The 16,727-nt window shown below is 48.3% G+C and overlaps 1 protein-coding gene and 1 pseudogene across 1 annotated transcript; both read right to left on the bottom strand.

Moving 5' to 3' along the window:
* Positions 1 to 1,025: 1,025 nt before the first annotated feature.
* LOC136522865 (uncharacterized) lies at positions 1,026 to 2,513 on the bottom strand. Its single transcript, XM_066516661.1, has 2 exons — positions 2,206 to 2,513; positions 1,026 to 1,547 (listed from the first exon to the last, which is right to left on the bottom strand). The coding sequence occupies exons 1-2, from the start codon at positions 2,291 to 2,293 to the stop codon at positions 1,345 to 1,347; spliced, it is 291 nt and encodes a 96-aa protein (XP_066372758.1). The 5' UTR covers positions 2,294 to 2,513; the 3' UTR covers positions 1,026 to 1,344.
* Positions 2,514 to 10,911: 8,398 nt separating this feature from the next.
* On the bottom strand, positions 10,912 to 16,488 carry LOC136521919 (nuclear intron maturase 3, mitochondrial-like; annotated as a pseudogene).
* Between the last annotated feature and the right edge of the window lie 239 nt (positions 16,489 to 16,727).

The raw sequence follows: 16,727 nt of genomic DNA, 5'->3' as shown, positions 1-16,727 counted from the left end.
CGCTGAGCCTTGAGAAGCCTCGCCAACTTAGCGTCACACCACAAAGAAGGCGTGAAACCTCGAAAAAAACCCAGGCATAGCAAACCCCAAAGGTTAATTACTTCGCGCGTGAACGACGAGGCAGGCGCCACGCGGAGGAGGCGTGGGGCAAGCCGACTGTCGGGGAATATGGTCTTGATGCGACATAGGGCCACCGAGATCGTCGCCGCCGATCGCTCTCTGCCGATTGCTCTCCGAGGTCGCGCAAGCACGGGCAGGGAGCGTCACAGATAGGGCGCCGTTGCGAAAATGGTAATAGGCTCTCTTTATTAGGAATCTCTTCCACCAAAAGCGTGGAAACCCTGTTAACCCGTTACCGATAGGACCGTCTGATCTTTTTTAGAGAGTACACCCTCCGTCCCAAAATAGAAGTCGCTATGGGATGCAGGTCAAACTTTCTCAACTTTGATTAGGTTTATAGAAAATGTGTACAACATTTATATCTCCAAATAAGTTTATTATGAAAGTGTATTCAACCATCTATCTAATGATACTAACTATGTATCATAAATATTAATATTATTTAATATATAATTAGTTAAAGTTAAATAAAGTTAACTTCTCGAGAAGTGGCAATGACATCTATTTTGGGACGGGGGTACAACTTAAGCAACACTCTGCACAAACATCACAAACTGACTCCCGAGCCGATGTAGTGCAGACCGGAGGCCAGTTTTTTCTGGGCCGCGGCTTGTGCCTGGTTTTTTGTGGGCTTCGCGGACACCGGTGACGGTGAGCCCGTAAATTCGTAATCAGGCCGTGGGCACTGACCACTTCCACACTCAACCATGTTTGGATATATTCTCAAAAGAAAGCCATGTTTGGAGATGGAGCTCAGCACATAATTCAGATCACTGACGCAATCTGATCGCTCTTCAGAAAGCAATGCATCCAAATAACGCCACAGCTCCTACCGGGAAGAGCTACGGATGCACCAGCCCTTCATGCCAAGAACAAAGGCACACGAAAGATGAATAATTCAGACTGTTAAGCAGCGCACCATGGCTCTTGCAATCTCAAGTTCAGAACTTCATATTAGAATCAAGCACCAGATGGCACAAGCCAGATATACTTATAGGATATAGCAATAGCTTGCAAGAACGCGTTGTCCCCAACTGTACAACAGGCAGGCCCTTATACTACACGCGACCCTTTCAGGCTTGGGAGTCTCACAACCTTGGTAGGCCTCGCTGGGGAGGTGGATGACGACGTGCCATGATGACGAGAACGATGTCCTACTCGCTCATGGGATCGGAGAAACCAGGCTCTGGTAACAATATTCCTTGCGATGCTGCTGCTGCCGTCTCACCGTGCGGCGGCGGCCCGGGGCGATCGGACGGGCCAGAGCGGCAGCCTCCAGAACGGCCGCTTTCGCGGCGGCTTCGGCAGCGCGCTGCCACCGCCGGCGGCAACTGCCTCCTTCTCCGAGCTTAGCATGTTCCACATCACCTGCACGTCCTGGTACCCGCAGGTCTGCACGTCCTGGTGAAGGCTCAGGATGCCACACTCTGCATTGGTCCAGTTCAGAAACATGAGGGGAAATGATTAATTACTGCTTAGTGCTTACTGCACTTTTTTACTACTAAATCAAAATTTCAGTTAAAGCAGGAGATTCCGGTGAGTGAAGATAAAAGATCAAATAATGAACCACAAGAATCGCAAAGGGGATTGGGTGGTCCAAGGCCTAATTGTCTGCATACACTGCAAACGGCGGTTGGAGGCAAGAAAGATAGCGTGTCATGAATCTTGGTGCGCAAGGACCATTACCCATTGCTAAATAATTTGTTTGTTTCTTGTGATCTTTTCCTTTTCTCCTTTGTCGTTTCAAGAAAGGAGGTAAAGCTCAAACTGTGTGTTCTACTGCAGTAAAACAATGCTCCTAGCAATATGCCTAGATCTGCCGACATCGCAAACAGTTTTGTGTTCCTCGTCAAAAAGAATCGTCACAGCAATTCGACGAAAAGAGCTCCAACTTTTGATGGCATTGTGCAAATCCTAAATGTAGCTAGTGGCTTGCGTTCGCGCAAGAGATTCATGCCATGAACTACTCCTCGATTGCTGCCCCTGTTCTAAGCTTTTGCTCTCGAACGAACATGATTACGCTGCCGTGCAGAGCAGAGGTACTGAGGAGAAGCTAGAATTAGAGAGCACGGTCAGCTTACTTACCGCCCTTGCGGACGCGGGCGCGCGCGGCGGCGACGGCGAGCCAGGCGCGGCGCACGGGCGCGACCACCCTCGCGCTCCACCACGCCATGACGCGCGTCCCGATCAGCTGCTGTTGCTGGCGCCGCCTGCCCGCCGGCTGCCGCGCGTCACCGGAGCCGCCGGCGCACGGCTCGGCTGGCCGCCGGGGCCGACCGCCCAGCCTCGCCGTGGTTGAGGCCCGCCGCCGCAGGCTCGAGAGGAGCCTGCCGCTGCCTTTGCTGCCTGTCTCCGACTGCAGCCGATCTCTCCGAGAGAGAGAGAGAGAGAGAGAGTACTCCCTTGCCCCGCCTGCCAGTAGAGCGTTTTATATGGCCTGGAATTTACAAGTTTGCTCTAACCATTTGTGGCACATTGTTGAGTGTATAACTTGACCTACACTTTTTTGTAGCAGAGTGTGTTTCACATGACTCTTTCCAAAGCAATCTGCAAGTTTTCTTGACTCCCTGTATTTTTATGTTCACACTGTATTTTTGTTATTGGGTGGTAAAAAGTTTCGTATTTCATTCTGGCAAGGATCCTCTACGTGGCTGACAGGCGTTACGACTACGGCTAGTTTCCACGTGACCTGTAGCTGCCAAACCAAGATATAGCACAAATCGAAGCCCACTCTTTTTTGGCGTAAAATGTCGCAAAAGTGCTCTAAGCGTGTAAACGAAACGTCAAAACCATGTGTCCATGCAAGGACTATAGGACAGTGGATTCAGTTTCACATCCAGTTCAAAAAAGAAAGGCCCGTCTACAAAACTCAACCGATAAGAAACCGCGGCAACAGCAACGTTTTTGTCCTGCCATTTCGTAGCTCCAGTTGTGATTTGGCAACTGGACAGGCGTGACATGTTTTTTGGTTGTTGGGAGGTCCTCCGGGGCTTCGGATAGATGGATGGATGGGCTCAGGCTCAGGCAGTCAGGCTGTACCGCGCGTGGCGGCAAGCGACGAGCTTCACGTGCTCCACCCGAATCGTCCCGGGATCCTGATTGCCGTTCATTCGAAGCCGCCTTTGGCAAGTGGGGGCTTTCTTTTATTCGTCTTCCGAGAATTTTATTATTATTTTTAACACTTTTTTTAAACTAATTTTAAATCTAACACTATTTTTTTTCTCCAAAACTAACACTTTTGGCCGCGCCTATTGTCATGGCGCGGCGAAACGCCTGTGCCACACCATGCACGGTGGCACGGCGGGAGGATGACGTGGCACTTCCACGCGCCATGGCCGCTGACGGGGTAGGAGCTGCCGCGCCACCATGCATGGCGCGGCATTGCCGCGCCCCGGCCCACAGCGCGTCCCTTCGTCAGATGTGTTCCGCCTTGCCGTAACGATGGTCTGTTCTCCGTTCAATGTACCTTTTTTTCAAACTTTGTATCTCGCTTCTATGTCGTTGTACTTGTCATATTAGATTTTATCTCTTGTTTCAATGTCGTTGCATATATTGTATCTCATCTTATTGATTTATCGTGACTTGACATAGCACTACGTTGTTGACTCTAGTTTCGTAGCCCTAAACTATAGGTATACTTGGCCATCGGGCCGGCCCGGCTCGGCACGGCACGGGCCCGTGCCAGGCACGGCCCGGAGGATGTCGGGCCGGCACAGCACGCGGGCCTCCCGGGCCGTGCCCAGCCGGGCGTCGTGCTTGACCAAGGGCCCAGGCACGGCCTGCTGGGCCGTTTTTCGGGCCGGGCCGGCACGAGAAGGCACGGCCTGCCAAGCGTGCCAGGCTGGCCCGAGGCCCACAGAGAAGGGAAGGGGAGAGCAGGACTGCAGGAGGCAGGGCGCCGCGGCAGGCGGCCGCCGCCGCCGGCGCGCTCGCCCTGGAGGTGGGGACGCCGCGCGCGGGAGGAAGACGGCTACGCGTGCTTGAAGTGAAGCCTTGAACCCTAGATCCGCCACCGGGGAGCGCGCCCGCCCTCGATCCGCCGCCTGGGACGCCACCACCCTGGATCCGCCGCCGGGGACCGCCACACGCCTCCTCGCGCGTGGATCTCGTCGTCCTCCGCCTCCTCGCGCCGGATCTCGTCGGGGCTGCGAGCTCGGTGGATGCGCCGCCTGCCCTGGCTGCACCGCCGCTGTGGTTGGAGGGAGACGGGGCCGCGCTCGCTGCCGTGGTCGTCTGGTCGAGCCACGCCGCCGTGGTTGGAGGGAGAGGGAGGAGGAGCGCCGCCATGGTGGGAGCGAGGAGGGTCGCCGGCGTGGTTGGAGGGAGAGGGAGAGCCACCGAGGGAGGGAGAGAGGAGGTGGGGAGGCGAGGAGCCGAGGAGGAGGCGGCCGCGTGGGGAGGCGACTGGGGCGAGGTCGCGAGTCGCGACTGCGACTCGCGAGGATAGGGTTCGGCCGTTCGGCCTTCGGGCGTGGCCGCGTCCGCATGGGGACTGCGGAGGGGGGCTGCGCTGCGCGGGCCGGCTGGTGGCCTGGTGCTCTTAGCAGGCCGGCTGGCCGGGCCGCTGTCGGGCCTCCCTCCATTTCTCATGCCGGGCCGTGCTGGCCCACGGGCTTGGGGGTCAGCCCAAGCACGGCCTGAGCAACGGGCCGGGCCAGCCCGGGCCCGAGTTTCATCGGGCCGTGCCGGGTTCGTGTCGGGCTTTTTTTTCGTGCTTCGTGTCGTGCCGTCGTGCCTCGTGCTGCATGGCCAAGTATAACTATAGGCCATGCAGCTTTGCTCTGTTATACAAGACTGGTCATACCGTCTAATCGGAACCAACTTTTTGCAGTCCGAGATGACGTGCATGTTGTCGGTGCTGTAAACAACTACAAGTGCTGCCGCGACGCATTGAAACAAATATGAAGCAAATAAATAGAGTCCGTGCGCAAGTTTACAAGTTGCCACATAACATTTTTATTGGTTCATGAGTCTGCAAGTTTCGGACGACAATATTTGTTCGATATAACAAACTAAGTCCCAGGAGTGTAAGGATCCCTCGGACGCCTCTGTCTCTTCGGATTTGTAGGCAACACATTGTGAGTGTAGCCAACGTCAGTGTAGTCGCGTTGCCGGTGCGTACGGCTCGTACCATACAAGTATATGATATGCACGATTACTTATAATCTTTATGATCGTTAGTTCATGGAGCCTACGTATTTAACGAAACTACCTTTGTTACTACCTGTGAGGCTCCTTGGGTACCAAGCAGGGTACGGCCTAGCTGAGACATGTTGATCTCGTCCTGTGGCCAATCGTCCCACTGGTCGTGCTGTCTGCGGAAGCCTGGGGGGTCGTCGTCATTGTCGTCGTCCTCGTTTGCAGGGTCCTTCCCAGCGCTATGATGTGGTGGTGTACGCACTGCGGAAGTGGCACCTGTCACCAGCTGAGAAGAGCCGGCTGATGTCCTCAAAGAGCCAGAAGACGTGCCACCCGACCACGCCGGGACTGCTGGTTCCACCCAAGGAGTGTCCATGTAGCTCAGCTTTTGAGTTAGCTTCCTGCAGCTCCGCTTCACCTTCTGCATAAATAGACGTTAAAGTTAGTGTATTTCCCAAACACATATATACTAAAGAAACATTTTCGGAACGAAAAAGTTTATATTTACCTCCACAAAAGCCTCGAAAACGCCTGGCTCTAGCCCTCTAGACTCGTGAAGCCGAAACGCTGTTTCGTTGGACATCCTTGACAATTGTATCGCCTGGGTATAGAAACGCGGTTGGACAGTTTTAGTATAGATACTTAATACCAAATGGATAACAAATTGTATTATTCGAGTATCTTACCACGTATCTTTGAAGTGGGGCTCTCTGTAGTTGTGTGTCGTCCCTAGTGGCAACATCGTATACATCTTCGATCACATCTTCCTCGTCGTCCTCGTCAATCGCCTCCTCAGTGTACGGGGGCTTAATATGTGTCCTCGTAAACCTGTGAAGCCACCGTAGGTACTCGTCGAAGATGTGCTGGTCATGTGGGGGACCCGCATCGACCGGCTACCGATCCCTGTTCCGCCACAACTGGATGTACACGTTGTGTGTCACGCGCCAATCCTTGGTCTTGTACCTCTTTCTGCGGTCATACCTGCAACAAAACGATTGTTAGTTGTACCATGCACACCTCTGAATTATAGCTTTGTTATTAATCGATAACGCACCCATGCAATTCTTGGTTGGTGGAGTAAAGCGGTGGTGGGTAGCCTGTCATTCTTTCAAACTGCCTGTAAACCTTGATTGGCAAGTGAATCTCGACCACGTGGAAAAAAATAAGAGGAACGTTGCAGCGATACTCTTCTGACTCATCCGTACTGACAGGACTCAGATAGTACTCGAGCTCCGGAACATCCCAAGGACACCAATGCACCTGAACATTTCATAATTGAGTTAGGTTGTAATATAGTGTACATCACATGTATGATAGTAAAGAGAGCGTAACCTGGTGCTGTGTTAGGACGTCGAGACCGTCCGTGTACTCCCTGTACTTGCGTCTCACATTCCCTCTAACTAACTCTATTTGCGTCCAGATATATAGAGTTGTAGGGAGTGTATCCTGCCCGTTCCAATACTGCATTGAACATGATAATGAATTAGCCATTAATAATTTAATCATATGTAACTGCCTCGAAGAATATAGTGAACCGAAGTACTTACCGGTAAACCAGTAGCAAGGGGCCTCCCAACGGGCCATCGTTCCCAACACCAAACCTAGAGTAGGTAGGAGCAACCCCGAGGTTCGCATACCCTGAGGTGCGACGGCAGGCAACGCATAGCTGTCGATACGTCCATGCCAGGACTGCACTGCCCCAGCTATACACCGCTATGTTATCCCACGGCTGGCGTAGTATGTCAAGGAAGATCCAGCTGATGGTGTTGCCCGAGGCGTCTAGGAAGAGGAAATCACCAAGGAAGTGCTAGATCCACACTCTAGCGAATCTGTCGATCTGAGCCTCATCAGCCTGTGGGTCCAAGTAATCAAAGCGCTCTGTGATCCACAACGACGAAACACCAGAACTTTTCCTGAAAATCACCAAAGAAAATGAGACCCAATGGCTGCAGAAAAGCAATGCAAGTATTAAATAGGTTTGAATTGCTCACTTATTTTTCTTGGAAACCTCGTCGTCCAGTGGAAGAAAGCTAGTGAACTGAGCCACCAGCTCTCTCCAGTGATCGTTGTCAACTATACCTGTCACTGGAAGTCCCCCCAACCGAAGGCTAAAGATAGCCTTCACGTCCTGCAAGGTCAAGGTCATCTCACCGCAAGGTAGGTGAAACGTGTGGGTCTCAGACCTCCACTTGTTATAAGAATAGAACGACCATTAGTTGCCTTAAATTTGTTATAAGAATGTTTATGTACAATGAAGGCACTCGCACCTGTCTACAGCTGCAGTAAGTAGTGCTGGGTTAAAGGACGGAAGACTGTAGTTGACAATATAGACAAGCTCGAGGAAGCCAGCACGCCGTATGTACGCGCGCGTAACGCTCGTCCCACTGGTGCGCCCTGGTGTGCGTGCGGGGCCTCAAAGGAGGTAAGGACACCTCTGCGTCGGTGTCACTCAAGAAGTGTGCTCGGTGCGGCTCGTCGTACTCCACCTCAAGACGGGGGTGCAACGGGTGCTGCGTGGGAGGGGCCATCCTATTACAAATTAACAAACAAAGGGTTAGAGTATTCAAATTAACATTATGTAGCATTGCAAAATTTGAACTACTTATTATGCAATAGGAACACAATATGAAAGCATATATATATATATATATATTCAAAGTAACATCAGCAGACATATTAAACAACTTTACTAGAAAAATAAGCAACTTTTATGTATTCAAACGGACACAAACGTCATTGAAGGTAGGAGGTTCATCAAACCATTCCAAATCACCGTATCACACACTACTAAGTACCGACACTTAAAAACTAGTATCTATACTGACAACCTTTACTACTATAAACTAACTAAATAATAAATACCTAATCAATCCCTAAACCCAAAGGCCTAACTAACCGTAACCTAAACCCTAACAACCTAACTAAACCTTAACTATACTACAACGCACAACATAAACCCTAAAAACTACCTACCTAAATAAACAAATTCACTAACCCAACTATACTAAATCACTAACCCTAACTATCATAAATCATTAACCCTAACTAAAATAGCATTCATAATAACAAGAAATCGAGAGAGAGCTACCTTCATATGAGCCGAAGGAGAGGAGGCAGCGTTGGCAGGCGAGACGGCGGCAGTGGTAGGGGCTGGGCGGGCGAGGGCGCAGGCGAGGCGATGCGACGCTGGGCGGGCGGGGGCGCAGGTGGCGGCGGCGTTCGAGGGCGAGGGCGGGCGCCGTAGGGGCGTCGCGGGCTTTATTTGGGCCTTACCGCGCCACCAGGGATGGCGTGTCACAGCCGCACCAAGATGGGTGGCGCGGCAGACCCTGCCACGACGATGCCACGTCATCCTCCCACCGCGCCACCATGCATGGCGCGACACAGGCGTTTCGCCGCGTCATGACAATAGGCGCGACTAAAAGTGTTAGTTTTGGAGAGAGAAAAAAGCAAACAGTGTTAGATTTAAAATTAGTTTATAAAAAATGTTAAAAATAAAATAAAAAATTCTCTTCCGATGCCCACGGTGTGAAACGTCGCGCGCCCCCACAGTTTCTCTGGCCTCTCTCAGCCTTTCAGCAGCAGCAGAACTAGTAGGGATGAAAACGGTACGAATATTTTCCAACCGTATTTGAAACCGAATCCGTTTAGAGGGGTTGAGATCTGTCCGTATCCGAGTCCGGATATCCAACATCCGATACCGTATCCGTATCCAAATACTCAAATCGCATATTTATGATATCGATATCCAATCGTATCCTATCCGATATAGTTGACACTATCCGTATTCGATGTCGAATCCGGACAGAAATATAAAAACAAATGTAATATCAGTGATATCCGTCCGTATCCGATCCGTTTTCATCTCTAAGCAGAAGTGAAAATCAAAACAAAACTGCGAGGTGCGTGCCGTGCAGGGCCGATAGACAGACCAGCGTGTACAGTCAGCAACTGGCTGTGGAAAGAACATGGCAAACCGGACAAGGATAAGATTCGATATGTCACGTAGTATATGTGCTCCAATGACATTGTGAAAATGTTTAAATTTAGAACTCAACTATTGCGGTAGAGTATGCAAATGTACCCTTTTTTCACACTGCCTGTGAACAGTTGACTTTGAAGAATGGATAGGTTTCTGGAACTGGAGTGCTGTTGTTCATGCCCATACCGATGCTGGCACTGGCAGGATGCACAGGCGGACGCGGACGGCCCACAAAGCTTCACCCCAGTGTATCCGATGTGAAGATGGCATGCCAGAATTGGGGTCATCGTCGTAAACGATCGTGGATTATTTACTGCTGACTGGTTTAGTGTAAGAGAAAAATACTATTCCAGTTTATAATCCACGATTGTACCAGCGAACAGGCTGATTATTGGTACCTGCTAATTGTCCAAATTAGCAATCTTTGCTGCTGATGAAGTGATCTCCACCTTGCAGTCAGAACGTGCATACATACTGCGGCTCAGAGTTGCTGTGGATTTGAAGTGACGACGCGCACTATGGCAACCACCAGATTTCCCGGCTGTCCTCGTGGACGGCATGGGGAACTGTCACCCTGGTGGACCACCAAGGTGCCCTGCACATAAGATAGCAACCATGTAATCTTGGCTGCTGCCTAGAGGCACAAATGAATATGCTGTTCTGAATTCCATGGACCCGATCATCTTTCTCATGTGTCTAAAAAGAGGGGTATCAGAAGTCCTGTTGCTAATCGATGATGCAACACTACAACCAAAAACAGTCTGTTTAGGTGCCACATGCAGGACGCGGCACATTGCATATCAGCATATGGCAGTTAGCAGCTTCTGCCACGTGATAATGGAATGCACTTGGAAAGCTACAAGAAGAGCACATAATAGTGTAGACAAGAGAAATCATCGCAATAACTTCAGTTCAGCATACAAACCCACAGCCATGTGAGAGAAGCAGGAGCCACTTAGACTATGGATTACGGCAGTTGGGCATGATGACGCATCTTCACTACAAAAATAAGCTCAGTTGGTATCATAGGATTCCTTATGATATTAAAAGTTCAAAACTAACAAGTGCACAAGTGATTATTGGCTCATATTTATCCTATGCATGAGCTGTACGACGATCTCATGCACTAACTAAAACCTGCTCACCATCCAGAATACCAGATACACTATTCAACCATAATTTGGACGCCTTTTATATCCAGTATTCCCATTGAAAAATTCCATTCAATGCTTATCCAGAATTTAGAAAATGACAATGTCAAGAAGTTCTAGGCTACATAATCAGTCAAGGAGACAAGCAGGCAGGCCGTGTTGCATGAATAATTTCAACATGATTGAAAAGTCGATAATGCGAACATTCAATCCAAAAATGAAGATAGCAAGTTTCTTTCGACCTACATGCTAGTGTGATCTTCTTCATACTGCTAAGATCAAACTGCTTGGTGTTGATGTAGGTACCAATTTTAAAGGTGATCTATTATACAGATAACAAAACAAAAAGTACCTACCTGCCCATCATACTCGCTGCTATGATACTTAGCAATTGGTAAGTCAACCAGGCAGAGATAAACCCTGTAGTTGCGAATAAGATATTTCTAGACGATTGAAGTTGTCTGGGAAGCAAGTCCATTGCAATAATAAACTTGAGGGCCCTATTGCTAATAGTAGAAGCAAAAGCAATATCTACAATAATATAGGTTGCCAGAATTTTAAATGCATCATCAATCTCTTTTTTTTGTGACTTAATGCATCAACAATCTCATTAAAATGAAAAAATGCATATTGCCAAATTATAGGAAAACTGAACAAACAATTCTTAGAATACTAAATGGATTTCTGATTTCAAATTACCCTCTATAAGGCGGGGAGTCGCCAAACATGAGGGACACCAAATGGTACTACAACATTTTTTCTCGGGTTCGAGTCACGGTCTCCTCGCATTGCACAGGCGAGGGTAAGGCTTGCCACTAACACCCTTCCCCAGACCCCGCACAGAGCGGGAGCTCTCTGCACTAGGTACGTCCTTTATAATATTCTTGCATCGAGCTATGTTACTGTAAATCTTTTTCCTATAGTGACTGTACTGCCAAGAGCAATAATGGAAAGTTAAGACACAAACTAATAAAGTATAGGACTAACCTTCTAATGCTTGACCATTAATATGCCCAAGAGTACATAGATTGGCACAATGGAAACTACATTACTAGTTCTGGTATTCAAAACACTTTCATCATATCAGTCCTATTGTAATTTTACTAATAGACATTAAAACAAAGCTACAAAACAAATGGTAAAAAAATCATTGTTGCAACCTTGTGAAATACTTCCTTTGTCTGTGAAATGTAAGGCACATTTTGTTTTGTTAGGACAAGATATTGGCGATTACTCCAATAATGTCATTTTCAAAATACAAACTTTTAATCATAAATAAGTACTTCTGAATACGAATCTAATGACAACAATTTTGTATAAAAAGAGTAATAGATTACTCCCTCTGTTCGGAAAAGAACGCAATTCTAGCATAGTACTAAGTCAAACCATCTTGAGTTTGACCAAGTTTATACAAAAAGATATTAATATTTATATTATCAAATAAGCACCATTAGATTCATCATGGAATATATTTTCATAATACACCTATTTGATGTCATATATATTGATAATCTTTTCTACAAACCTGGCCAAACTTTTGATAGTTTAACTAGAGACAGAAGTATAATTGCATCCTTATCCGGACAGGGGTAGTCCGTAGTAGTAGAGTACTTGTTGATCAAAGTCTTATCCTAACAATACAAACTACACATTACATTTGCAGACTGAGGGAGTAAGAAACATCAAATAAAAAACAACGGAGAGTGCCTAATGAAGTTTTGACCTGTTTCCTCAAAGCAGGGTTAAAAACTGAATTTTAAAACTTCATGGGAAACCAATTAAGGTTAAGGAAACATGACTTTACCAACTACTCCATCCATTCCAAAATGTAGGCCATTTTAGACTTTAGTCTGTCCTAAGTCAAACTTCTGTAATATTGACCAGTTTATAGAAAAATACAATCTATAACATCAGATTAGTCTCATCAAATCCACCATGAATATGTCTTGACAGTGCATTTATTTTTCTTAGAGAAAGATGGTCCCAGCTTTATAGAAAGCTAGTAAGAGTGTGTTACAAGAATGCTGGTGTTACCAGCACACATTACAGCACAAGATGCTCACAGAGCAACACACAAATTGAGCATTTATTTTGTATTGTAGATGCTGATATATTTTCCTACACAATAGGTCAAAGTTAGAGAGGTTTGACTTAGGACAAAACTAAAACGACCTACATTTTAGCACGGAGGTAGTATTATTATAGAGTATATTCCTGATTTAAAAAAATAGTTACACAGGAAACAAAAGGCAGATTTCAAATCCGGAGACCAAAATCTTGTTTCAGGGAAAACTTACCCTTGCCTGATTAGCAAAACGTGGCTGGTTTTCTTTTTAAAAATTTACAGAATTGAGAATTTTGTTTCTTGAAATAAATGTATCGGCACAGTCACTGTACAGAAAGATTTAGAGTTTGAGAAACCAGTTGTAGTGGCACTAAGGTAAATTACATTCTGACAAAAAGAGCGTCAAATGAGGAGATGAGACCATTTAGCCCATAAACAGATTCAGAAGGCATCCGGTTTTTTATGTGATCCTAGGAGCTTGGACCTTGTGGAATCACCGCAATAGATGTGTTTTTGATGGAGCTACTCCCAGCTTGGTTGGCGCTTTGGGTTCTGCTTTGGAGGAGAGTCGGCTGTGGGCTTTGGCTGGGGCGCGGGGACTATCTTTCTTGGCTTCCCCCGCCCCCTCCCCCAGTAGCTTTTTCTGTAGCCTGGAGCTAGTATAGCTTGGTCGCCTCTTGGTTTCTGCAGGCTCGTATGCATTTTTTATTTTTTGGGTGGTGTGGTGTGTGTTGTATCAGGGGACTCTTCCCCCCCTTTTTTCTTCTAAATATAATGAAGCGCAGTTCTCCTGCGTTTTCGAGAAAAAAAAAAGGCATCCGGTTTTTTTACAGTTAACAAGTATTTGATTCATAAGCAACAGAATTGACTAATAGTAAACGAAATGATTTAGAAGCGAAGATGAAACAACAAAGGAAGAATAGGGTACTTGGCATATCACTAAATTTCATTTTCTTTTGAAACATATATAAATAATTTAAGCACGAACAGAGGAATTTAAGTCACCAATTTGGAATATATGTACGCAGTCAAATGGAAGAATTACCTGAGCTGAGTATTATTGATATCATGATATGTACATAGTTTGCTTGAAGTCCCACACACTGCATGCTTCAATTAGTAATGATCTGATGCCTAGAAGGCTTTTCAGAACCCTATGTGTGTTTTTCTACAGGCATGATGAAGAATTAAGTAAAAAGAAGTAATATCCAATGCACTGGGCACGACCTGCAATACTGCAGGAGCTATGATCTGCAAGAAATATTGTGCGAATACACCTTTTTCTTATTCCACATCAACAAATTGAGTACAGTCAATATCTTGAAGAGTGATCTTGCCAAGAAAGAGATCACTTGCATGCATAGAGACAAGGGGAGACATTTCTTGTTCAGACTCTCATGAATAGCACCTAATCCATGGACCCATTTCTTTTCATTCAACGGATCAATATTTAGGCGATTTTGCAGCAAACGTATTCTGTAAAGCACAGTTTCTGTTTTTGCACAAAAGTGTGCTAGGCATGGATAGGAGGTGCCATCAACTGCTAATATCACTGATATCATCGTCAAGGCACCATCCACAGGCTTTGGGTCAGACAAGTTTTTATCACCCGTCATTTTGATCTCACGTTCTGTTGGGAAGTGCACTTCTGCCATTCCATCATCATTTGCTACCTTTAAATCCTCTGTAAAATGGCTAATCGCTTGCCTCTTAGTGCACTCATGCATCTCTGCTAGTGTCAAGAAGCAGGAGAACCTCAAGTGGTAAGTGACAACAGTCTTGACCATCTTGAAGTTACGGCAACAGCAGAAGAAATCTAGCCACCTCCTCCCAACGCCAGCATACCATCTGATGATATCTGCATCATCCAAACAGAGAAGTAGCTTCATTGGCCGTGGCCGGCCCATGGAATTTGTGAATCCAGCAAGCTTTACCGTTTTCCTTACAAGATCTATCGGCACATTGGCCCTCATCTTAAGCTCTGTCAATTCCTCAACAGTCCTCTTCTCATATTGCTTCTCTTCTTCCTCCTCAGCTAGCCTCTCCTCTTGTTCTGTCATGTCATGACCTCCCATGGGCATCAAAAACTTGTCAATTGTCTCTTGTAATTTATCATATGAGTCCACCAAGGCAGGTGGCAATTGATCTCTCACCCTATTCAATGACAAGAAGTCACCTGACGCAAGCAGTCGGTGCCAATATTGGCAATGCTCACGTGATTCGAAGTATTCAGCCACTGTCTCCTCTGCCCAGTCCCTGAACAATTGCTGCACCTCTTTCTCAATCCGGAAATCGAATTCAAACTCCTCGCCCCTCCTCATCCTCTTGAACAAGTGGTTCAGTATCTTCAAACCGAGCTTCTTCCTCCTCGTCTACCGTGCATTTTTCAGCTCCTGTGCCTTTTCAGCCTTCATCTTCAGATACTTCTTCCTTGCCTTCTTTGCTTTCTCTGACATGGGTGGGTGCACGACTGACGGTGGCACAGCTTGGAATTCTATCCCCAAAACTCAATCTTCTCTGATACAGCACTGTGGATTGAGCTCCCCAATCTATCCACCCTCACCTCCAAATCCCTCTCCAAGGCTGCAATTATCCTGTCCCTGATCTCAATTGTGAGCATCTTCGACCCAAACGTCACAACCAGAATATCATCTAGATACCGAATCGCATACACTCTCACAGGCGTATGCCGAACGCTGTCATCCTTCATTCTAGGATGCTTTTTGTGCACTTCCTCACGGATGTCCATTATCTCTCCATCCACAAGATTGAAGAATATGTTCACTAGCGTGCCAGTGAGCTCTGATTCCTGTGGCAGCCCGCGTCCGAGCTCGCAGCCACCAAGCTCAAATGCGACCGCATCAGAGACGAACAGCTCGTTGAGGAACTCCAGGAACCCGGGATCATCGACCTTACTGGAGATGGCACCGAGCAGACGGCGAACGTGGCGGGGGGCGAAGGGCTGGCGCGGGATGGCGACGCGGAAGAACCAGGACGCGCTGGGAATGGACTTGAGGTATCGGACGGCTGCGTGGCGGCCGCGGTAAGCGAACGTGGCCGCGCGCGGGGCGAACACGGCGTCGACGACGGAGGCGGCGCAGTGCAAAGCGAGGCGGAGCGGGAGCGTGGGGACGGGGAGCGGCTGGCCCTTGAGGCGGGACGGGAGGAGGAGGCGGAGGTGGGATGATGGAGATGAGAACGCGCCGGCGGCGGCGGCAATGGTGATTGGTGGGGGTTGGGGCGGGGTGGGGAGGGATGGGTGCTCGCGGCGGCTTAGGTGGAGCGCGGAGGAGAGGAGGACGGAGGGATGCGAGAGGAGGGGGAGGAGGGAGTGGAAGCGGTGGGTGGAGGCAGAGTAGTGACAGCGGCGGAGGAGTTGCTCGAGGTCCGCGGCCGAGAGCGGCGCCGCAGTGGGTGGAGTGGGAGCGGGAGCGGGAGCGTTGGAGAGCGCGCGGGATGTGGGGAGGATGAAGCAGTGGCACACGCGGGTGTGGGCGAGGCGGTGGAGCATGAGCGGCGTGGAGATGGAGAAGGTGGACGGGCTGCTCGGCTGCGGCGGCCGGGCGGGTGGAAGGCAGATGTTTCAGTCGCCGATCGCTGCGCCGCTGCGTCGACGGGGAGGAGTGCTGGAGTGGTGGGGCCGTGGCGCGCGATTTGGGCTGAGCAAGAGAACGGGCCGACGCGCGTGCACCGGGCAGGTCCACTTGTTTAAGCCGGCGAGACGAGCTGAGCGACGGAAGCCCACGGACCTCTGGATGTTAGATGGCCCTCCAACAAATACTCTTTGCTAAAAAAAAAAAATCTCCAACAAATACTGTATGCTCTCTGATTCTTCACTCTTAACTCTAGCTTCCTTGGTTTTTCTAAAAAAAATACCTAGCTTCCTTGGTTCTCAGACAACCAACTGATACAATTAAAAAGAACAGCTCATAAGCAATAATTCATATTTTTCTATAGTCAAACAAAAATAACAATAAAAATTAGGCACCAGAAATATAAAAGAAGTGTATTAGGCACGAATGGGGACCTGCTGAACCTTGCGGCTGTTCCTGTCGTTAACCACGTGTCCATGCCTTCTCCTACGGCGGCGGCTGCGGCCTGCTGGCCACCGGGTATGTAAACGAATAACGAAATACTAGCTAGCTTCCGGCGCCTCACTGAAAACTACAATGTGATATCAGAAGAGGAGCGGAAAATGCACGATGCATGTAACCATCCAATCTGCAGCTGCAGTGCCATCTCTTTAGGCACCATTAAAATGGAGACCTCA

Source organism: Miscanthus floridulus, chromosome 18 (assembly GCF_019320115.1).
Source record: "Miscanthus floridulus cultivar M001 chromosome 18, ASM1932011v1, whole genome shotgun sequence".
Taxonomy (NCBI): Eukaryota; Viridiplantae; Streptophyta; class Magnoliopsida; order Poales; family Poaceae; genus Miscanthus; species Miscanthus floridulus.
The sequence above is the reverse complement of the archived record's forward strand: the minus strand, read 5'-3'. Positions and strand labels throughout refer to the sequence as shown.

Excerpts from the sequence above, each read along its gene's own strand:
- LOC136522865 (XM_066516661.1), bottom strand. The coding sequence starts at position 2,293 with ATGGCGTGGTGGAGCGCGAGGGTGGTCGCGCCCGTGCGCCGCGCCTGG. Across the intron at positions 1,548-2,205 it reads CGCCCGCGTCCGCAAGGGCG|AGTGTGGCATCCTGAGCCTT; the intron begins GTAAGTAAGCTG and ends GGACCAATGCAG.